The following is a 24353-nucleotide window of genomic DNA, read 5'->3' on the forward strand; positions in this document are numbered from 1 at the left end:
CCTGAACAGGTTAGAAGTTTTGAACAGATCTGACAGCATCCTCTTGGATTGGAAGGGTAAACTAATAGGGGCTAATTCTGTATTGAGGTTTTGGGAAGCATTCAAACTGAAAGTGCCTCAAACATTACTGCTATGAGCATATGCTTCCCTTTGGATTCTTGTGATGTTGGGTTTAATCAAACTACAGAAACACAATAGCAGGAAACATATCAACAGACCTTTTTTGCATTCCTTTGGGACATATTATAGAGTAATCAATTGTAAATTAATTGGGGAAAATTTGTTTTGCATAGCATAGAGAGGCAAAATATTAATTCGGAATAATTTGCTTAATGGCAATTCTAATATGTTATGCATGTATTCAACCTTGTTTTTTATAGTGAGATGCAAAACAATTATCAAGGATGTAAATTCCAAGAAACTTTAATCTACACCTCTATTACAAGTAAAAGTAGAGTCAAAATACTAGATAAAATTTAATTTCTACCAAGAAATATTCAGATTAGTTATTTGAGTGCATCAAATCTTCCATCAGCTTATGAGAATTTATAACCATTTCATTACATTTAGGCACACTGGGTACAGATATGCAAAGCCACTTAGCATCACAGAGGTTTCATGTTGTACAATCTATCTGTACATAACCATTTGAGGCAGTGCTAGCTCTCCATCTGTTACTTATTTTAGATTTTATATAAACAATACCTGCTCAAAGGACACTTTCAAGAGAAACAAATACTAAGCTATTGATGGTATATGTCTAAAAATAATTCTCTTTATTTTTAAACAAAATCCTGCATCTGGTTTGTCTTATATTAGTCTAGGTAGAAAAACAGAGAAAATAAGTATATTAAATATATGTGATAAAGGGACAGAAAAGAATTTTTTAAAAGTCACTCTATGTTTAAAGTCCCAAAGCACACCTTCAAGTGAAAGCACAAACACAGATACTAATAAAAGAAAAATATGTAAAAAAAAAAAAAAATAGGTATTTTGCAGTTTATTGGCCTTAATAAGTAAGTCACCTTATTTCAAGACTCAGGGAATGTGAGATTCAATATATGCCATTCTTGCTCTGATTAAATGTCAGAGCCACAGGCTTGTTGTTTCAAAATGAGAGAGCAACAATTTTGTGTCTATAATGAACCCTCCTGATGATTTTTCTGGGCAATACTTTTCTTATCAATGAAACATCACAGTGTAGGTTCTTTATTATGATATGCTTTGGTTTAATAGAAATTCATTTTTATTTTTAATACTAGAAACAAACTGATGTAAATTTGACCTGATTGTTGACTAGATCTCTGACCAAAGGCAGAGAGGAAAGAGCAGTCAGAAACCTTATTGCATATATGGAAAAGTATGGCTTATGATGATTTTTGCTTTTCATACCATTAATGAGGTTTGAGACCTCCTTTTTGAAGTTCCTGTCCTCAAATCCACCATTTCCACAGCTAGAGGCATTGTAGGTCAATGTGGTTATCTCAGAAAGATAAAGTTTTTGTGACTGTACAAGACCAAGCCCCAGAGGCACTCTATGTCCATGTGGTTATCTTAGAAAATGAAGCTCATCACCACACAATTCTACAATCTATGCCTAACCAGACACAATTGAGCCCTCAGGAATTAATGGACTTTCCTAAGTAGCATAAAAAGCATCTCTCAGCAGAAAGAAAACACCGTGCACTGGATCATTCTGTTCAAATTCCTTGCATTTAAGAATTCAATGAATAGTTTACAAATAGTTCTATAAATATGCCTGGTATATTTAGAACTTATGTCTCTAACACAGAAATATAAACATCTAAAAAGTTGCTAAGGATTTTTGCAAAAGTTACATTGCATTCAGAATCCAGACATCCTGAATCATATTTGCTCTTTCCCCCCCACCCTGTTTTTCAAATTTGTTTGCAGGAATAAATCTGTGTTCACACAAAAAGCCGTGCAAAATGAATTCTGAGTCTATTACTTGAAATTGTTCAGCTGTAAAGCATATTCTGGCTTGGATTCAACAAAGTTCATAAGCACCAGTTTATGAAAAGTTAGAGGTACTTTTGAAAGTACCTCTAACATAAAGTATTACACAGAGGTAACAGTAAACTCAGAATATCAAATAACAAAAATGAATTATTGTGTCTTTTTCGGACTGGTTAAATGTAAAAAAGAAAAAGTGTTAAAAAAAACATACAGTTAACTACTGTAATCAAGAACTGGTAAATGAAATCTAGTACACATAACAGCACACTGCAAAAAGTAGGAAACACTGATAACCCAAAGAGACATGGAGCTTGACCTCGAATTCGAGACTTTGCAGATTATGAGTGATAAACACTGAGCTCTCATAACAGGTTGATGGCATAGTGAATGCTGGTTTCATTCATCTCTTTTAGGCCTAAAGGATTGAGAAGTCTCATTCTTACCACATGGGTCCCCAAACAGCCGTTAGGAAGAGAGCTTTAGTCTGAGTGGAAAAAAAGCCCTCAAAGGACAAAGCAACGAATGTTTAAATTTTTTTCTTTTTATGAGTAGTGCTAGAAATCACTGCGTAGAGCAGAATTAGAATTAACATCAATTTGGTTTTACTTCCAACTCCATTAACTTCCAAAGATGATGACCAAGATAATGGAAAGTAGGAAAAGAACCCCAACTCTTCTCATTGCCCTCTTCTTACTCTTCCATCTGCCTCTAGCAGACAAAACCTGTTTGTACCTAATCCTTTCAGCATAAATCAAAATGAAATGTAATAATTTACAAACATAAGGTGCAACTGAGATGATAAAATTAAAAATATATATATTAAAGAAAATCATAGTCATTCTGAATACTTTGACAATTTTTTTATCAAATATTTTTTTTTTAAACTCTGAACCTGACTGGCAGGAAAACTATGAATATAATGAATGGTACATAGCAGCTACCCACAAATCAGGATGTGAAAGGCATGGAGTTACTTTAAGTTGATTTCCAGTCAATAAGTATTCTGAATATTCTGCAGGCACAAAATTAAATGAGACCACAATTAACCTCAGCTGGATTCTGACACATGCCCATACTGCAGAATACTCTGTCTGTATCCTCCTTTCCTGCAGCCAGACATTGAAATTTTATTTTTAACTCTACTGACAATGTCTACTCTATGAAGAAATAAATGCAGTTTTGCAGTGTCAGTGCCCCCATGAAAATTGTCACATCAGACAGAAGTCACCAAAATCTGATGCTCATAATTTTGAATATTAAAATTAAAAAAAAAAAAGATATCTAATAAAGACTATTGGAACTGTTGCATTAGAAGTATGTTGCCTGATAGATCCAAAGAATTACCTGTATTTGTCTGGTATCATTTTGTAACCCTGGAAAGTTCTTTCTCTAACATGTGGAATGGAAGCCTAACACTTGTAAACATTAAAATATCAAACTAGCATGGGTAGCCTCTGGAACTAAGGATTTTTCTTCCACTGAAACAAATTCTGTTTCATGCTGCTTAGCTATTATTATTTTTAAAAGAGAAAGCAATTAAAACCATGGTGAAAAATTCATCGAGAGCGACTTTCATAATAAAAGTATTACAGACTCAATAGCAGTAAGATAGGAATGAGCCTGTTCCAAAACAATCTGCCTAAACTAATTACCAAACTAATGAAGGCTAATCATTTCAAACCTTAATAACAGCTTGAAAAATATGCTATTTCACAATTAAGCAAATGAACCAGAAAGACTTTTTTTCACTAGAATGTGCTGATTTATCGTTCCATTGGATTTCAAGGATCACATTTGTGTATAATCTACTACTTTATTTATAGAGTAAAACAAAACAAATCAAAACAAACCTTCCCATTCATCAAAAATAGTTTGTTGTAAGTTTCTTTTATATTACAAATCCAGTGGAGAGGAATGTTGCCGCCTTCCCCGTAACAGTTCTAGAAATTGAGTTTATATATAGGGAAGTATTTGGGGACATTAATAGCAGCATTTCTGCTTTAACAGAATAGAATTCTTACTCCTCTGACATAGGGGAATTCTAACAGCAATTCCTGAAAGAATTAAAACCCTGAAAATAGCTTGCAAACCCGAAAGACCAGAAAGAAAAAAAAAAAAGAAGCTTATCAAGACTTTTTCATTTTACTATTTCCTTAGTTATTAGTTTGGTAGCTACACAGCTTAAAAATGAGATTATTCAGCCTAAGAAAAAAATAACTACGAATGCTTATCAATTAAGCATAGATAATAGTTAGCCTTTTGATTCACAAACATTGAGCATTAGCTATAACCAAAACATCCTTGGTACGATCTTATTTATTAGGTTATCATCCTGGACAGTCCTGATAAGGAAAAGGATATCTAATCCTTCTGGAGAAACATTCAGATGTTTTGCTAACTGTCAACTAAGCAAAAGTTTATTTCAAAGCATGAGTTCCCTTGATAAAAAAGGGTTTGGTAATAGATCAAGCTACTAAGAACATAACCTGTTTGAATTTTTGGACTGGTGCAGATTACTACACGACAATGTTCAAAGGAATACCAAGCCTTGCCTTATCTTTGTCAACATGTAATTGGAGACTTCAATTTTTATTTCTTTCAAGCTAACTATGGGGGTTTGTTACTAAGAATCTATGTCTCCAGCTGCAGTAGAAATGCCATCGTTCATTAAAACAGCCTAGTGAAAACTGGTTTTCTGTATCCAGATGACGATAAAATACAAGGACATTAAAAAGGATTGAGACATCCTGACTTTGGAGAGAACACATCTCAATAAATCTTCAGTATTTTCTTCCAAGATAAGCTTCTATTAATACAAAAAAAATGTTAAAAATGCTTTTAAAATTGACCCTTGAAAAATAAGCATTTGTAGAAAAAAGGCAACTAAACAGCAAAATTCTTTGTATCTTATCAGTTTACATTCAATTCTAATTTTTAACAGCAACCTGGAAATTATAATGAAACTAAAACCCAATTTTCAAGCCAAACATTTTTATAGCATTTAGGGTATTTTTTTTTTACTGCTTGAAATGCAAGTCCTAAAAGCCTACTCCTGAAGGACTGCCAAACAAAGCTATTCCACCTCATAACTACTCGACTTTCTACTCATTATTTCTATAAGTTTCAAATGCTATTTCGTCTTCCCTGGATGTTGCTCACATTATTGCTCATGAATACCAAGAGACAGAAAAAAACATTCTTCACCTTCAAGGGTATATTTTCAGGACTTTTCAAGTTCTCAGCCATTCAGATGTGATGCCTTGCCTATTCATTTAATCACAGAATAAACTCAACCTTTAACCAACTGCAGATTACTGGATTACCAGAGATTCAGAACTGACATTTCAAAAATATATCAGGATCATTCTCCACAACTAGTAGTGGAAAGTGAACCTGATTGGTCAAGGTTTGAAAATATAGGAATTAGAAAAGTCAATGTTCCACATTCCATTTTCCAAATCTGGATTTACTTTCAAAATTTGCATTTCCCACATACAACAGGATAGGATGATAAGGACAGTTTAAAGTGTACTTAAACAAACCTAAGGACCAGTATGGATTTTGGTCTTCAAATCCTTTCCATGTTTTATTTTCTTTGTATTAGGAATGTTAAAGCAACTTGAGGTGACATTTCCTAGCTCATTAACAGAGGACATTTTCAAGGAGACATTTTCATTAACAAAGTCATTTTCAAGGAGACAGACAGGTGGTTTATAACTTCCATCATTATAATATCAAACAAGGTGACAACTATTGCCTGAAGGAAGGATAATTACACTACAAGAGAACTTAATCTATATTTAGTTCACATGTACAAGAACTGGCAGAACAAAGCCACACACCAAAGCTGAATTATCCTCATTTACCTGTTTATATTATGATTAACCATATTAACCCTCAATTCCCTTTTATTGGTATTGGTTTGTGTACTGCATCAGCTAAGTCCATCAAGTGAATAATTTTCAAAGTATCTGCACTACCTGTTATGCACTGCTGCAACATAGAAGACCTATTAATATTTTTAGAGAAACACCTTCACATCTTAATCTCTTTTATTAGATGGTCAATCAAATGCTATAGGCATGCTGTCTGCCTGGTTTTAACATACTAGCTAAGGAAGAACGAGTTAAGTCAATACACCCTTCCAAATACCTGTGTCCAGTGCTTTAAAATCTTCCATGGTATATGTGTATTTTTATTCTCAACTATAGCAGAATATATCGTTTTAAATACTGCAGATCTCATGGAGGATTCAAAAAAAATACCTAAGTCATCACCTTCAGCATGCATCTAGAGATTTCCTGTGTATTTTCTATGCTTCTGAACAATTTACCTAGGACATTCAGTACTCTTCCATTATGTTTGCCCAAGATGTTTTCTCTATATATACTCTTAATTATTTTCCATACATGGCAGCATGTATTTTCAATAGTTCCAGTTAGTTTCCATACATACTCCTAGTTAACTGGGGAGAACCATTTATTAATTCAACAAAGACCACCAGCAATTAATCTTCACATGGCCCCTCATAGTTCACATATTTTTCTAGAATTATAATATACATACAGGGAGAAAAATTACTTCACATTAATTCAATAAATAACACTACTCCTTATCTACTGTAAATGATTTGTCACTGTACTGAATACTTGTACAAAGAACTAACAACTCTTTCTCCTCTGTTGTCAACAAATCTAAAGCTGTTTTACAGAGGAAGCAACCTTCATCCTCTTTCAGAAAATTTATTATAATTTTCTTCATACCAACTGATTCTGCACTAATTCCAATTTGTAGTATTGAACCTCAGTGATCACCATATACAGCATTTCATGAGGGTTCTTACCTGTACCAAATAAGCTAACATGATTTTTGGCATCTGCTGGGTTCATAATTTTTGTTTCACAGGCATTCTGGTGCCAACAGTCCCCCTATGAGTAAGGAAGTATACCTTGTCTTTCTCCCTACTTCTGATAATCACAATGATGACTTCCAGCTATGAATCAGAAATTACTACTAGACCCTGAAAGCATAACATGTCATTTTACATTGTTGAAATGTAAAATATATTTTATACATTTATAATATATATAAAAATATATAAAATATATAAAAATATATTTTATACATTTATACATTATAGCAAGATCCATCTTTACTTATTCAAGCTGTTTTACTGCTAAAAAAGACAACCATGCCATTATGTGAAAGCATGAAGGCTGAAGTCAGGCTTAAAAAAAATGCCTTAGAAAAAAGATGCAGGTTGCTTTGGCATAATGTCATTACAAAATTATGCCCAATCCATCTTTGGAAGGAAAAATTGCAAGGACAGTTTGAAATGGTTTATCTGTCCCACTTTAATACATGTGATAAAAAAAGCTGTTCCATAATCACCACTAATTGTATCTTTTCAGTATCTTAATTCAAACTTGCATTTTCTTCAGCCTGAAGAGCAATTTTTCCATAGCAAGAGGCATTTCACTGCACAAATATATCTGTGCATCTCCATCATTCTGATCATAATGTGTGAGGTAGTGTTCCTACATGTCTCCATATAAGCACCTACAGCAGATATGTCTATCCAGTCTTGGAATCATAAGTAGGAATCACAAAAAAAATTCAAGAGAAATTATGCATGTCAAGGAAAATCAAATGCAAACTTTTGATTACAGTGATTGCAATCTGGTTGATTGGTATGAATTTTTGAACAATAAATACTGGTCAAAGTTCTTTCAGGGCTCAGAATGTCAGATTTTGTGCTGATGTCAGATTTGGCATCCAAAATTCAGAAAGGTGATGCAAAGATGATAGATTCTGGAAAGCTAAGAAAGAAATATAAAATCAAGATGTGGCTATATCATGTAAGTTTCATAACTGAAGTAATCCTGTTCAATGTTAATGAGTCAAATCATCTAACAGTAAGGAATTGAGTCAATCTTTCACTTCAGACAAAATTTAAAAGAATATTTTAAAATAACAGTAAAACACTAAAAGAGTTATACATTGGGAAATTATGTAGTGAGATTAGTGGGTATTGTATCTACACATGCTGGAAAGGTTTAAATAAACTTTCAATTTTGAAAGGTAATAAAAAACACTTGAAAGAGGAGTCAGTTAATGTTCCAGGAACTATAAGATTATTTTGCTGTAGTGAACACACTGTAGAAGGAATATGATACTTAACTGTAAGTATTGCTGTTTATCTATATTGTATCTATTGTCTTTTCTCCTGGTCTTATTTTGAAAAGAAAATCTTGAGAAGATTATATCATCATTTTAATGTATGTATTTCTGGGAAATAAAAAGTGGACCATGGTAAACATATAGCGTGGATTAGACCAATCAAATGGGTTAAAAAAGCGAAAAACCTATAATTTTAGGTCTAAATATAACATTAGTTTTGAGAATCACACACAAAAAAAAAACCCTTAACATGTAATATTATTAATTACATGCTCAGTTGAGCAAAAACTATAATTAAAACTAAATAAAACCACAAATACTTTCTGCTATCAAAGCAGTACATGACAGTATCTCTATGAGTTATGAGTATGCCTAAATTACTCCAACTGTTCTAAAACACAGCAGAAAAGAGAACTTTTATTTCCTGATCTTTACAGTAATTCTGGTTTATGCATTGTCATTTCTTGCATCCTGAAGTATTATTTCTTATCAATCTATTTCTCTACATTGCCTCAAGCAAAAAAAAAATTACAAAAAAATTACAAAAAGCTTACCAAAAAAAAAATTATTGACCAATACATTGTGAACCTCGTTCCCCAGGTGGCTCTGAATGAAAGTAACCACCCAATGTAGTCACAATTAAAAAAAGCAAGTCAGCCTAATTTGGTAGGAATATTCATGACATAATAAATATCTCATCCACTACTGGCAGCCTAAAAATAAACCATTTTTTGGTTTTTAGTTTCTATTTACTATAATGATAAGCAATCATTATAGTTTATCATTATAATATATATATTAATATATATATTAATATATATATTAATCAATATAGTTTATATTGCTTATCATTTACTATAATGATAAGCAATCATTATATTTTCCTTCATGTATCCCAAATCAAATTTCATGTAATATGTTCTAAATATACATCATTTACTGGCTGTGACTGTAGCAGAATTTTGCTGATATAGGTGCATTCATGAAACCCATTTAGATTTTTGGATTATTACAGTTGATATTCAATACAATGCACAGTGAATATTTATTATTATTATTATTATAAGAGCATTTACATTGATGTCCCTATGTGCCAAACAAACTATAAATATACCAATAATCTAAAAGGTGAATTCACTAAATATTCAGAGGCTGCCATTAAAGACCAACAATTTAAAGTAATTTAGGTCTTCCAAGCCTAAATTCCTGTTATTGACAAATTATAGAATACAAATTGTAACTCCTGAAGTTAACATATTTATTATTATGCTAATTTATTACAATGACCTTTTTTCCCATGATAAAAAAATAAAGGGGGGAAAAAAAAAACAAATCAATTCTCAAGGAAAATATCATGTGCTAAGTATAGCCACTACCTGTTTCTGTCTTTATTATAGGTACCTGAACACACCTATTTCTATGGTTTAGGCATATTTAATATTTACATTTTAAAAGCTCCAGAGGAAAAACATATGCAGATTTTGCCAGTAGCTTTGCTGGATTTTGGCTAGGCTTTTTTACTAGTCAAATGTACTACAGACTTGCAGAATCTGTATGGTTGCTTTCTAGAAAATCAAGCCAAAAGTGGTCTGAAATCTTTAGTTCTGGCCATCTGCTAGAAGCAGCTGGTAGCTGGGTACATGCACCCACATCCAGAACGTGACTGCTCTCTTGCCAACTATGTGCCTAGGTAACTGCCAGTATGTGCTTCTCCACTGATAACATGACAACTGTCAAAAAGAATTTGAACATGTACGAATAAATCTAGATTAAACTAACATATTACTTTCCTAAGTAACAGCCATCATTTTTGTACATAATTGTTCAATAATGGCAATGATAAATAAGTCACACAGTGAAATCTGTCTAAGGTTAAGGACCACAGCAAGGATACCAAGGGTCTAAGTATTTTGAAGAGTTATTGGTAACATTTTAGTCTGTTTTCTCTGACAACTAGAAAATATATATGTAATACTCGCAATGTGTTACATCTCTATATAAAAACATCAGAATTATACATGCAATATCTGATTCAGGAAGAAGAAATAAAATAAAAAATCAGTTCAGGTTATTTTTAAAGTTTCTTTTTCTTCATCCAAGTACATAAAATTATATGTAATTTAATGGAAAACCATTGAATATATTGTAAGAAGATTTGAAAAGCCACTTACAAATTAGAACATAAATGACAAGTTAAAATACAAATGGTAAAGAAATGTGTGGTTTCCATTGAAATTCATTCTCTTATCATGAAAATATAATTTTCTAAAATCTCTGCTCACTAAAAAAAAAAAAAAGTATATTTTGTACACTTAATATTAAGAGAAGTAAAAAAATAGGTGGTAACTGCAATTACTGAAATGATTAATTCCTTTGTGAGATCAAAGTAACTTTTCATCACCTTTTGTTGTGACATTTGTGAAAAGAAGAGATGTATTCAATGGCTAGGTAGTGTATGATTAAAAATTAAAAGCACATGAGAGACAGAACAATAGAAGAAAAATCTAAAATTAAAGATTAGAAAAGTAATGCAGGATCATGATAGTAAACTACAGCTAGAAAAGAAGAATAAACTCAGGGATATTCAGAAATTGCCACAGTGACTTTTTTCTCTTACCAGTCTGTATTATCAGTTGTCCTTGCATTTAATTTTTAAGCTCCATGGAGTAAAGATCAGGATTTTGTTTAGTAGCAAGCGGACACACAGGGTGATGGTCCTGATCCACTGCTTTAGCACCAATGCACAATGATGCTGCTTACACCATATTAATAATGTTAAAAAATACTATTTCTATCAAGCTTTTTGATTTTGATTGACAAACATCTTACTGCACGTACAGGTACTCCCAAAGTTGTCTGCTGTCCCATGGTCAGTGATAGTACTCCCATTTAAAACAGGCTAGTAAACATGCTAATATTTTTCTATCCTCCATTTCTTAAAAATGTTTTACTAAGTGTTCATTTATATCCATTGAAAAGTTAATCTAGAATAGCATATACATTGAATTAATATATATACATATTCCTTTGGATTCCATTTAACCTTTTGCTTTCATCACATCTACTTTGAATACTGTATTTTCTAAGCTGTAAGATTTAATACATGTGGAATCCGCTGGATCTTAAATCTATTGCAATGTTTTTCAAAATACTGGAATGTAATTTTTGATTGATACAGGAATGAGAACTATAGTAAGATCTTAATGAATTGTATGTGGTGATAATTCCTCTTATATCTGCTAAACTCCATTAAGAGACTGTAAACAAGAACAGAAGAATAGTAAGCCAGACTCAATTAGTGATAGACAAAGGCTAAATCTCATGTAAATGTAGCTGATCAGAATGTTTTTCTGACTCTATCTGTATTTGTAGATTAAAGTAACCTCAAATCACAAAATGTCCATTGATATAAAAAAAATTCCTGGTTTATAAAACCTTGTCATTCTTGCAGTGGGTCTAAGGTATGAGAACATGTCCTGTTTTACAGGCCTAGTAAACATTCCAAGATTGTGGCTTTCCCTCAGGCAAATTTATTCCACTTAAGGAGAAAAATTAAAAGGAGTTGTAACAAGTTCACAAAATAAATATAAACACATATGCTGAAATAGTTATTCAGATAGTTCCAATTGCTTCTAGGGTTGAATATCAGCTTTGCCATTTCTTTTACATCTTGCATGTAATGCTATTCAGGGCCAGTCTGAAGTTCTAAAAATCAAACATTAGGAAAAAAGTAAAGTGGATTTCCAAAATTAGTCAAGGTAAGAGCCCTACCCAAATTTTTCACAAATGTACAGATATTTCAGGTACTCACTTTAGAGATTTTTCCAACTAAGACATTTGATGCTCTCCGCTGCCCAAGCTGAACACCTCAGAAACACAAAATTTCTAGAAAATCCTCATCTGTCTTTCAATGTGAGGCTATATCTTAGCTACATGTAGGAATATAAAATATTAAGAGCATATTACAGTGATTATATGCTCTTCTGTAAAGAGAAACAGAATGAAACACTTTGCTCCAGAGAGTGGAATGAAAGAAAGACTGCATAGGCTAGCAGAAATGCTTTCCATTTTTACGGTGCCTATATAATTTTCAGGAATCCTGTCAGACCAGCTAGTATAGCTTACTTTTATAAATATTATTTCAAGACCAATTCTGTTATGAAAATCTATTATATCTATTATACTATTTTTTTGTGTTTCAATGAAATATGTCAAATATATAAGATGTTGCATCTTTTTATTAATTGTAGTGTAATAAAAAATGCCCCAAGGAAGCATTTTTTGTTTTGACCATGAAACAAGTAATGAAAAAATGCCTCATAGAATTATTAGATATTAACTGTTCAAACTTCAGTCTGTATATTTCCATAACCAACATTTAGAAAACCCAAAAAATCCCTGTGTGCTGTAACTAAAAGCAAGTAAGTTATGGAATGTCTCATGCCCAATTTTTGGTTAGTGACATTTCCAGATTTCTGTCCATAGAACTGCTCAAAGTGGTTATAATGACAAGAACTGAGAAGTGCTCTCTCAGTTGATATGTTTGAAAGGTAGCTTTGTATGAACAGCTGTGTTTTCTAAATGCTTGCCACCTCTAAATTGGTCCTTGTGAAGTGTACTGTTTGCCTTATTGCCAGCGGGGCACATTGCACTGTAACTGCTGCATTTTTAGTTTTTATCACTGTCTCTCTAACTGCTGAAGTGGAAAAGAATGATTGCCAAAATCTGACGTGTTTCTTTTCCTCTCTGCCCACTCTGACTTGGTTCTTAGCTGTCTGTTGCTCCAGTGATGACAAATGTTGCTCAGTTTGTTCATTCACTGAATGTCTTTTCCAGCTCAAATAATGGTAATAACCTTTTGTAAATCAAGTCTCCAGCTGTCAATAGCAGTAAATCAAAGAAACCTAATTAAGACATAACAATCATTGTTTACACAAGAATTAATTAGGCTGCAAAAAGTCACACACATCAAGGTACATTTTTCTAAAAGCAAGAGATAATACCTTAAAAGGAAGAGACACACCACATTTAGTAAGACACCAAGTATGGGTTGCAACAGGGATGGACCTCCAGAAAAAAACAGATGATCTATTCACAAAGATTTAAGTAGTTTTAGTACATATGTTCTAGTGCACGAAACAATAACAAAAATCCTGAAGCACTAATAAGGAATACTAATTTATTAGATATAAAATATTTAGCTTTTTTATTTGCAGACATTAGGAAGCAAACCATACTATTTCATCTGGATGAGGAAATACAAGTACAATCAGAGTACCCACAAATATTTATAAGTGCAGCTGGGTAAAGAATTACATCAAATGATGCACAGTTCTTCCTGCTGCTTGTATGGAAACATCTATCCTGCACCTCAGCTTACTGGTGGTAATCTGCTGTGGAACCTTGCCTGTACAAGCTTCTCTACTGTGAGAAAGTTCTAAGAATAGCACGAGTTCTAAGAATTGCTTAGAACAACACATCAATAATCTTGAGAAATCACCAAAATCCACTAAGAGTTAATGCATACTTGCATTATTTAAAAAAAAAAACTTCTTTTTTAAAACAAGAATGAAAATGGTTTCTAGGCACAGAAACTTTTATGTATGTAAACCTCACTTACTTTAACTACTACTCAAAGAAACAGAACAAATAACTTTCAGGTTCTCTGTGTCCTTCTTATATTACTACCTTTAAATCTGGACATTCAAAATACAAAACTTTCACATAAAACTCTAGATGGTACAAAACACTCAGCTTTAAAGCACCAGAACACATTAAAAAAGCACTGAAAATCACTGCTAATAAGAGCAATTACATTCAATTTTATTCAGTATTTACTATTACTAGTACATTAATGAAGAAAAGGAATCAATGCATTCCAGAAGTTGAAAGTAACATGAAGTTAAAGACTTTTTTTTCCAATACAAACATTTATCTCTGTGACACCACATTCTTCAAGGAAACTGAACTTCTGATACCATTTATGATGCTGAGTGCAATTTACATGACGTTTATTTTGCTACAGTGAATGACAGCTCACTTTTCACTTCAAAATTATTTGAAGACCTCTCAAGGTTGGAAATTAGTTACAAACACACTGACACACTCACATAATCAATGCAACCAGTTAAGAAGTTATACTGCTTAACTTGATTCTGGGCTTTGATCACTTCAAGTGGGACTGGAAAACTTACATCAGCAATCCATTTTTTCTTATATTCTTAGTCAAGATGTATATTGGAGTCACATTATAATACTGCTATAAACAAAGGACCAAAAAAATATTTTGCCACTCATAGCATTATATAAAATTTTTTACTGTTGTAATGTATCACTTTTTTAGGTACTCTGTCATGTGAAGAGTACTACTGTCATAGGATTTAGTTTTAGGTTGTCCTGACAGAAGCAGGTGATCCTTATGGGTCCCTTCCAACATGACATATTCTATTCTATGACTGTAAGATCTCATAAGCCACCTTGGATGTCCATTCTACTCCAGAAATATTATTTTATTCCAGACCTTTAATGACAGTTAAAAACAAATAATTTTTATATAAAACAATACATAGATCTGCTACTATTTAAACAAAAAATCTTTCTCAATTGAAACAGTGTATTTTGAAATTATGGCTGCAGGCTGGAAGTGTCAAAACTATTCTACAATCTGTTATTCAAGCCACTCAACTTCAGTGAATATTTTACACAAGACAGAAGCACTTTAACTGAAGAAATAAGAAAGATTTATGCTAGAACACCATATGAGCTTGAGGTGGTGACTTATTAGCTAAAGCATTCACCAGAAAGAGAAAGGACATCAGATTAAATCATAACAAAGTAGAATTTCAACCTGGATCTCAGCTCTTCTTTTTTTCTGCTGGCTTTTGCAGAAAGCCTATCTGATATATATGACATGGAAATATCCACTGGTGCCCTTACTTTTGGTTTGAGAATCCCATTGAAACTAGAATATAAAATCAATTGTATAAATGTAAATACAGGAGTATGCTGGCTCAAAAGTATATGAAAATGTAGTTTATGTACTTTAAATGGTACGGCCTCTTAGGTGCCTGGGACACACATGAAAACTCCATGTTGGTCCATATTTTATGTTTCACAGTGGCCAATAGCATATTTCCAGGGAAGGACAGAAAATCAGGTCAGCTGCATAGTTATGCTTCCCCAGAATGCTCTCACAAGTACCTCTACTGAGCAGAAGTCCCCAGACATCATAGTGGGATCAAAAGGCTGAGATAAGACATCTGCAGTAGTAGACTGTTGAATCTCAATTAATTTAAAATTCAGGTAAGATTTTCAATAATCTTTCAGTTATTTGAAACATATATTTTGTACTTGTCATGCTAAAAATACATTTTTAATATACAATCCAATTGAAAACACAATAGCACGAAATGTGCTTCAGGAGTATGTACTGAACAAAAAGTTCTCTGCTACATGGCCATCCTCTTTTCCCCTTACACAGGAAATGACATCTGTATATTTGGCATAGAAGGATTTCTACTAAGATCTTTAGTAAATGTGAAGTACTACACTTAGGGGTATCACCTTACCTCCTGGTGGCAAAATTAAGAGCAAGTTGCAGTCATTAACTTTTCAACACAAACCTTTATTTTTCTGCAAGCCTCAAGTTCATCTCATTTCCCAGAACAAACGAACAGATTATATTTTTACTATTTCAGTCAGTATGTGTTAGTATTTTAGTATAAACTGGGCCATGTTCATAAAAACATACAATTGATCCTCAAAACAGCAGAATGTTTTCTGTATGTTTATCTCACACATTGTCTGTTCACTCTATTAATAAACTTGCATGTTAAAATAAAATATTAAATGTTCTTAAATGCACATAACACAAAGAACAGCCTCAAAGGCTTGTCAAATGTACTTCAAATTGGCCAAATGCTCCTATTACTTTACACAGTCCAATACCTTTCCTCTACATTGTTATGGAATGCACGGGTGGTCACTATGCCAAATCCTCCTGGGCCTGGAAAGGACACATAAATCCAAATGCTTGACACTTAACTTTTACAATTCTGTCTATCTATACCAGCAACCCCATCAAAGTTATTTATAATGTCAATCAAGCATTGATCTTAAGGTTTGTAAACAACATCAATGTAAATTTTAGCACTAAAGGCAAGGGGAGAAAGGGCATAAATGTGTATTGCACAACAGTCTTCAGAAACAAAGTCTGGATGAAGTGTAAAGCTTATATTCTGAAGTAAATTAAGCAGTGAATGTATACTACTTTATATAAGAAAACACAGAAGCTTTTGTATTACATGCATTGGAACGAAATGTAAACTCAAAGTCAGATTTGTTTTACTCCACAAAAAAAAGTACATACCAAAAATCTGGGAAGCACACATTTGATGCCACAAGTGGCATTGATGCCACAAGGTTTCAGTTTTTACTATAATTTGGGACCTGAAGGCAGTCTACAGGCTTCAGATTCTTGCAGAGCTACAGGGCAAAGAAGCAATCTCTAGTGTAATTTTTTTTTTTCCTTATCACTCTGAAGACACTTTTTTTCCCTAACATTCCTTGCAATTGAGGTTATTGAAGTCAGAATAAGTAAGAAAGTCAGTGATTAGACTGAATTTGCCAAGATCACAAGCTATTTATTATAAGGTACATATTTCCTTCTAAATAACACTTAAAAGAAAAGGAAAAAGTTTTCTTTCTAGACAGAAGCTGCAAAAAGTATTGAAAATTATGAACCTTGTGGATTTTCAATTTCATATATTTCTGTATAAATACCTCACAGACTTGCCTAGGAATGTCATTAAGAATGTGTATTAATCCAACCATTCCATTTCCCTTTCATTTTAGATAAACTGCATTCTTTATAGTTACAAACTTCACGTAAAAAAGTTAAATATTCATGCTCTGTACAATTTTTATCAGTATTTACATTTTCAAAGCCAACACAAATTAGTCTGCTTCTAAAGATAACTGAAAGAGAAAAGAAAATATTTTAAAGGAGGATAAAATATGTAGAAAAATCTCACTGATATATTTTACTTTATACTCTGTGGATCTTCATCTTTCTGTAGAACAATGCTCCAGTGGATGTATGACAAGCTAAAAGTCTAAAGACATATTACTATATTAACTTAATTTATGCTCTCTGAATACCACTGTAATACTCCAGACACCACAGTCATTTTCCTTTCTTACTTGTAATAATTAACAGCAGAGAGCAAAAGATGGCTAAATTAATTTATAACTTTATAGTTTCTTATACTAATTATTTCCTCTTCTTGTATTTTAGGTCATCTTGTCGTTCCTGCAAACACTAATCGATCATGAGATTTGAAGTTAATACTACTAAATAAATGAATTGTTTAATCTCCTATGACCATCTATACATACTTCATCTTCACAAAGCTCATCAATTTTATGTCAACAAGGACAAAGTGACCTTCATTTCCACAAAATGCTTCTTACTACTGGGCAAGTTGGTTACAAATTTATCACTTATCCTCAGGAAGGAAGTCCTTCATGATCGTCATTTGATAAATGCAAGATTGTGCTTTATTAATTGACCAGGTCATACTGAATTCCATGACTATAATTGTGGAATACTAAAGGGTCTGTTACTTTCCTGGACATTTGGGCTAAGATGAAGGACCTGCAACTCAAAATTAATTTACTGCTTGGTCTAGTTACCACTGCTCTACTACAAGCCGTAGGAAGAAAAGCAGACTGCCCGGAGTCATGTATATGTGAAATCAGACCATGGTTCACCCCCAGGTCTGTCTACATGGAAGCTCCAACAGTGGACTGTAATGATTTAGGCCTTTTTCATTTTCCAGCTACGTTGCCTGCTGACACACAAGTTCTACTTCTACAAACTAATAATATTGTAAAAATTGAACACTCAGTAGACTTCCCAGTGAATTTAACTGGTCTAGATTTATCTCAGAACAATTTATCCTCAGTGACCAGTATTAATCTTAGAAAGATACCACAGTTACTGTCAGTGTACCTTGAAGAAAACAAACTTACTGAGCTCCCTGAAGAATGTCTCTCTGGACTCAACAATTTACAAGAGCTTTATATTAATCATAATCTGCTTTCTGTGATTGCACCAGGAGCTTTCATAGGCCTCAATAATCTTCTCAGACTTCATCTCAATTCAAATGGTCTGCAAGTGATCAACAGAAAGTGGTTTGAAGCTACTCCTAATCTTGAAATTCTCATGATTGGAGAAAATCCAATAATCAGAATTGAAGACATGAACTTCAAGCCTCTTAGCAATTTGCGCAGCCTAGTTCTAGCAGGTATAAATCTCACTGAAATACCAGATAATGCTTTGGCTGGCCTTGACAACTTAGAAAGCATTTCCTTTTATGACAACAGATTTGTTAGAGTGCCCCACATCGCTCTTCAAAAGGCTACAAATCTTAAATTTCTGGATCTAAATAAGAATCCCATTAACAGAATACGACGAGGAGATTTTAGCAATATGCTGCACCTAAAAGAGTTAGGAATTAATAACATGCCTGAACTGATTTCTATAGATAGTCTTGCTGTTGATAATTTGCCAGATTTAAGAAAAATAGAAGCAACCAATAACCCCAGATTATCATACATTCACCCCAATGCATTCTACAGACTTCCCAAGCTGGAATCTCTCATGCTCAACAGCAACGCTCTGAGTGCGCTGTACCGCAGTACAGTGGAATCCCTGCCTAACCTCAAAGAAGTCAGCATACACAGCAATCCCATTAGGTGTGACTGTGTCATCCGCTGGATTAACATGAATAAAACAAACATTCGGTTCATGGAGCCGGACTCCCTGTTTTGTGTAGACCCTCCTGAATTCCAAGGTCAGAATGTGAGACAAGTACACTTTCGGGAAATGATGGAAATCTGTCTTCCTCTGATAGCTCCTGAAAGCTTTCCGTCTACATTGGATTTAAAAGCTGGCAGCCATATTTCTTTGCACTGCAGAGCAACAGCAGAACCAGAACCTGAAATCTACTGGATAACACCATCAGGACACAAACTTTTGCCTAATACTATCTCTGATAAGTACTACATTCATTCTGAAGGAACGTTAGACATAAGTGATGTAACACAAAGAGAAAGTGGCTTATACACATGTATAGCAACAAATTTAGTTGGGGCAGACCTAAAGTCTGTCATGATTAAAGTGGACGGCTCTTTCCCTCAGGAACACAATGGATCTTTAAATATTAAAATAAAGGACATAAAATCCAATTCTGTTTTGGTTTCATGGAAAGCAAGTTCTAAGATTCTGAAGTCCAGTGTTAGATGGACAGCCTTTCTGAAAGCTGAAGACTCCCGGGCTGCACAGACTGCTCGAATACCATCTGATATAAAGGTATATAATCTTACACATCTAAATCCATCAACTGAATACAAAATTTGTATAGACATTCCTACTATCTATTCTCAGAATAGGAAACAATGTGTCAATGTAACAACAAAAGGACTGGACTTGGAAGTGAAAGGCTATGAAAAGAACAACATAATAGGATTCCTTGCCGGCCTTGGTGTTCTTTTGGGAATCATATCTGTGATATATCTCTACAGCTGCATCTCTCAAGATATGAACTATGGCATTGGACACAGCTATCTAAGGAATTACCTGAAGAAACAATCCTTTTCCTTCAACGAGCTTTATCCTCCTCTAATCACTCTTTGGGACATGGGCAAAGAAAAAAGCAGAGCAATGGAAGTAAAAGCAACTGTAATAGGAGTACCAACAAATATGTCATAAATATGTCAGTATATCACTTATTTTCTGAAATAAAAAGCACATGACTGAACTTGTGCTGAATAAAAAGGCAACAAGAAAAAATATTTCTCTTAGGAACTAGATGCCTGGACTTTGTTGCTGCCAACAAATGGAATATATATGACTCAGTATGAGAGAAGAATTTAAATTAACTGGCTTCTAAGGGTATTCTACCAACCAAATAAAATTAACTTCATATTCTAGAACTTTCATGGGACTTTTAAGTCTGGAATACAGTGGAAGTAGCCAAGAACATTTTATGTATTTTTTTTTAATTATTATATAAAAGTAGTGGAACTGAGCAATACCTCCTCCTGTGCTGTATTACACAAAATAGCCACGAGTTTTTGCAGTGAACAGATATACTAGGATTGACCTATGGTGTAATGAAATGGACAAATTCTGTAGAGTAGACACAGTGAGTATGTGAATTTTTTTTAATGAGAAAATACATTTTTGATTAAAATCAAAATAATTTTTGTCTTGTTTGTTTCTAAAGAAAACACCCCACCTTTCTGGGACTTCTTGTCTGAAAATAAACAAACACAATCCAAAGTCTGATAAAATATCTCTTTACATAGTCTCCTATGAAAATGCTAATCTGAGCACAAAGGATATTTCCGCTGATTTTAGGTTGTATAATGTTTCTAAAAGAAACATAAGTTTAGTGATAGTTTTTTATCAAATTTTATTTACTCTAAGAACATTATAAAGGCAAAAGGGATGTTGGAGAAGAGGCCACTTAAACCCACTTAAATTAGATTTCAGCATGGATGTTGGTTAATGAATAGTTCTTTGATCCTGTTATTTTATACACTTTTATGTACCTGTGTGATATACTTCTGTTCTGTAGCAACATGTGAACCTGCAGATCTTTATTTCATTATATCTGTATTACATTGTTTTATTGCTAGACAAAAGTAGTCTCTTCTAGAATACATGGTAATGCTTTCCATGGTAGCACTGTGAGCTACCATCCATATAAACATAACATCTTTAATCTCTACACAGAAACATCTCCATGGTATTAGCCATTTTCCATAACCAAAGACATTTTTATGTCAAAATTCCCAGAAGTAATAGGTGAGTAGTGGAATTCTTGTGTTGCTGTATATAGAAATGGACAGCTATTCCTTCTACAGATATCCTACATATGCCTGAAGTCCTTAGGAAGTAATAAATCTGCCTTGTAGCTTCAATAGCATAGTGCATATTAACTTGCATTTTTGCACAAACATAAAAAAAAAGAAAAAGTAAAAGCAGTTTTTTCAGCAAAGTAGAATCTCTTAAAAATCATAGAAATAACTTAGTTGTGCTGAAGTATGCTTTTTCATAATCTCATTTATACAAAGGTTGTTTTTTTCTACACAAGGCATAGGGCTAAAATTTTTATGTATTTCATTAATTGATATGTTTACTCTCTTTAATGGAGGAAGAAACTGATAAGGAACTATATTTAATTTCCTCAGAAACAGAAAAGTATTGTTACACACTTGTGTTTCCATTTATTTAGTAGTTTTCTCTCAGGAATGCATTAAAATGCTTTAATGCATTAATGCATTAAAAGCAGTACTTACTGGTTATACAAACCAGAAGAGTAGAAATAAATTATCTTTTCTTTGGCATTTGACAGCAAACCTCATTCTGAAATGTACCATTAATGAAAGAGAGAAGGCAAACATAAGTATTTTAAATATCTGGCTAGATACAATACTGAAAAAAAATTCATTAATTTATATTACTTTTTTCTATCAGCTACTAGACTGAAAGATGATGTTTTATTCATAAAAAGATTAAGCATTTACTTTTTGATAAAAAATTTGCTGCCATTTAAATAAATAAGCTGCAATATTCAATCAGCTAACACAGTCAAATGCTATCTTATATAGGAACATTTCAGTTTCTAGTTTAGCTAAAATGCTGTGAAATCGTAACTTTTAAAAGTATTCATAAAATCTAGATAAGAGATTGGAGAAAAATATGTTGATTTATATCCTAAAAGGAAATTTCCATTTCCAAAGGTCTCCAATAACACTTTTTCTGTTTGTGTAGCCTGAAGTAATGACCTCAAGATAACTTAAAATAGAAATTGGGATTCTTCCCATAATGTTGTGCTGGCCAGTAAGACACAATGATCAACAATAGTCTTATAAAAGATCCTTTTTTTTTATCTGAAGCCAGAAGAGACATTTCTGGAAAAGGTTGCTATATAGTACAGAAAATAAGTTCACATGCCAGACAATTCTAGAAGAGCTGCAAGAATAAAATTGAAAAGCAACACTGTCAGACATAAGGAAGTAAATAATTCTCATAATTCAACTAAACAGAGTGGATGTGTGGCATTGACAAAAAAAGAAATTTTACATGGAAGAAAGTATACAGTAAGTATGAAAAGTTCATTATTAAAACTTGAGAAGACATTTTGAAGGCAATGGCTAAATGGGATAGAGGAGACAACCTAAAAGAGTCATAAAGAGCCTGAAAGTTCATCTCATGCTAAAGATTAAAAAACATACTTTAAAAAATAATAACATGCAGCTTCTGTAGAAACCAAATGACTCGAAATATATCCAGAGTAAAAAATCCAGTAAAAAAATTCCTGGTATTGTCTGCTAGGTAGGAAAAAAAAAACAACATACCTTTCTGGAATACAGGTTGACCTTCCAAACTTGGTGTTTTGGTAGGTCAGTTAACTGATGTACCAAATGTGTAATTTGCATAGCTTTTCCTTTAATACCATTGGAAATAATTGGAACCAATTTTCTCAGGGAAAAAAATCTATGTATACTCAGGGAAAATGCTACATAACAACAACAAAAAAGAGAAAGATTATCAAAACAAGGGAAAGATAATCTAAACATTTAGTAAACATAAAATCAAGACAGAGAACAAAAATTAAGCTAAATGACAAAGTTTGTGAAAATTAAAGGAAAAAACCACCAAACTTCATTTCCACATATGACAGCTATATAAGTTAGATATTTAACAAGAGAATTGCAATTACTCGTTTATATGGATAAATTCAATATATTACTGAAACTTGGCAAGCTTTGCATGATTGGAATGTTAAAATACACAATCATAACATGTCTAGTCAGAACTGTGCTTTGAAACTGAGACTTGAGCTATTCACTTCACTTTCAATAAAAATTCTAAAGGAGTTGCATCCTTTTCAATGTTTTCATTATAGGGCAGCGTGAAAACGAAGTACCAGACTATATTCTGTCCATGATTAGCTGCACTTCAGTATTCTGAGACAAAATGTAAAAGCAACCTTTGTAAATAGCATAAGCATACAGTAAAACCAGTAATGAATAATGAAAACAGACCCTGTGGTATGCAACTGACTATGGTTACGTTATTTTTCTGGCTACATTAAGTAGTGTTTCATTTCTACAGCTGGCGTGATCAAAAAGAGATAGAAGGGTAAGCCAACTGGACATCATGTTTAAAAGACTTGTTCTTTTGAACAATCAAGAAAAACTTTAAATAAATGTGTTGTACATCTGCCTACTCAACTACAGTATTCTCAGAGAGATATAAAGCTGCAGATATACTGAAGTACCTTCAAAGAAACTGAATCTTTTAAGTAATTCCTTCCTTCTTTCAGAAAAAGCTGAAAACTACAAATTAAATTCCTCTTTCAGCTAAAAAATGCTTTTTACAAATGTCTCTCACTTATCTTTCTGTCCCTCAGCTTCAATTATTTTTAGACCCTTTTTCCCAAAGCCCTTTTCTTTGCCTTGATGCAAATTCTCTGTTCCCTTCCATGCTTTCTGTGGGTTCTTTGTTTATTTCCTGCTACTATTGTTGTCAGATTGTCACATCATTTCCACATTTCCCAATAAGGACAGATGCTGTCTGACCTACTAAAAAAATTATCAATGAAATATAATATTTGGAGGCAAAATATTTGAATAGAGAAATATAATTATTAAAGACAGACCTGGCATTCTTAGAGAAAAACCTAGTTGTAAATCTGATCAGGTAGAGATGAAGAGTCTCTCAAGGAAACAAAGCAGAAATAATGTAACAACATTCCAACAAAAATAATAATATGGGAGTTAGATAAAGGTGGATGGGCATGCAATTTGGGCAGATGGCCTATTCCTGATCCTAAAATAGTTGATGTTCTTTTTAACATTACAGTTTAGATAAGCAGAAAACAACCCCATCTGCCTCACCCTTATGTAGTTATTCTTTGTTATTCATGTTAATGACAATCTCACACTGCGCTCCAAATAGCCATGATGGTTTTGTGAATCACAAAAGTACATCAAATTCAGTGCTGGTGTCTTCATCTATACACATTTCTTACAGACCAGACCTAGATTATATAAAGAAAGCTTTTCAGCATTCATATACTACACTTTACAGGTCAAAGAGTTTCCAGTTTTGTCATTTG

At 33.0% G+C, this 24353-nt stretch overlaps 2 protein-coding genes across 12 annotated transcripts in view; one reads left to right on the top strand and one right to left on the bottom strand.

Annotated features, from left to right (window-relative positions):
• Positions 1 to 20481, top strand: part of LRRN3 (leucine rich repeat neuronal 3) — a 31867-nt gene extending 11386 nt beyond the window's left edge. Inside the window, exon 2 of the mRNA XM_053977048.1 lies at positions 17453 to 20481. Coding sequence (XP_053833023.1) covers positions 17804 to 19930 — 2127 coding nt within the window. The 5' untranslated portion in view covers positions 17453 to 17803 and the 3' untranslated portion in view covers positions 19931 to 20481. The remainder of the gene's footprint in view (positions 1 to 17452) is intronic.
• IMMP2L (inner mitochondrial membrane peptidase subunit 2) overlaps positions 1 to 24353 on the bottom strand; it is a 419891-nt gene that overhangs the window by 228572 nt on the left and 166966 nt on the right. Inside the window, exon 9 of one of the 11 annotated variants that reach the window (XR_008437036.1) lies at positions 18254 to 18328. The exons of the other annotated variants lie outside the window; for them this stretch is intronic. The gene's annotated coding sequence lies outside the window, so the exon portion shown is untranslated. Of the gene's footprint in view, positions 1 to 18253; positions 18329 to 24353 lie in introns of those variants that run through there. 11 annotated transcript variants of the gene reach the window in all.

Source organism: Vidua macroura, chromosome 5 (assembly GCF_024509145.1).
Source record: "Vidua macroura isolate BioBank_ID:100142 chromosome 5, ASM2450914v1, whole genome shotgun sequence".
In the NCBI taxonomy this organism is placed as follows: Eukaryota; Metazoa; Chordata; class Aves; order Passeriformes; family Viduidae; genus Vidua; species Vidua macroura.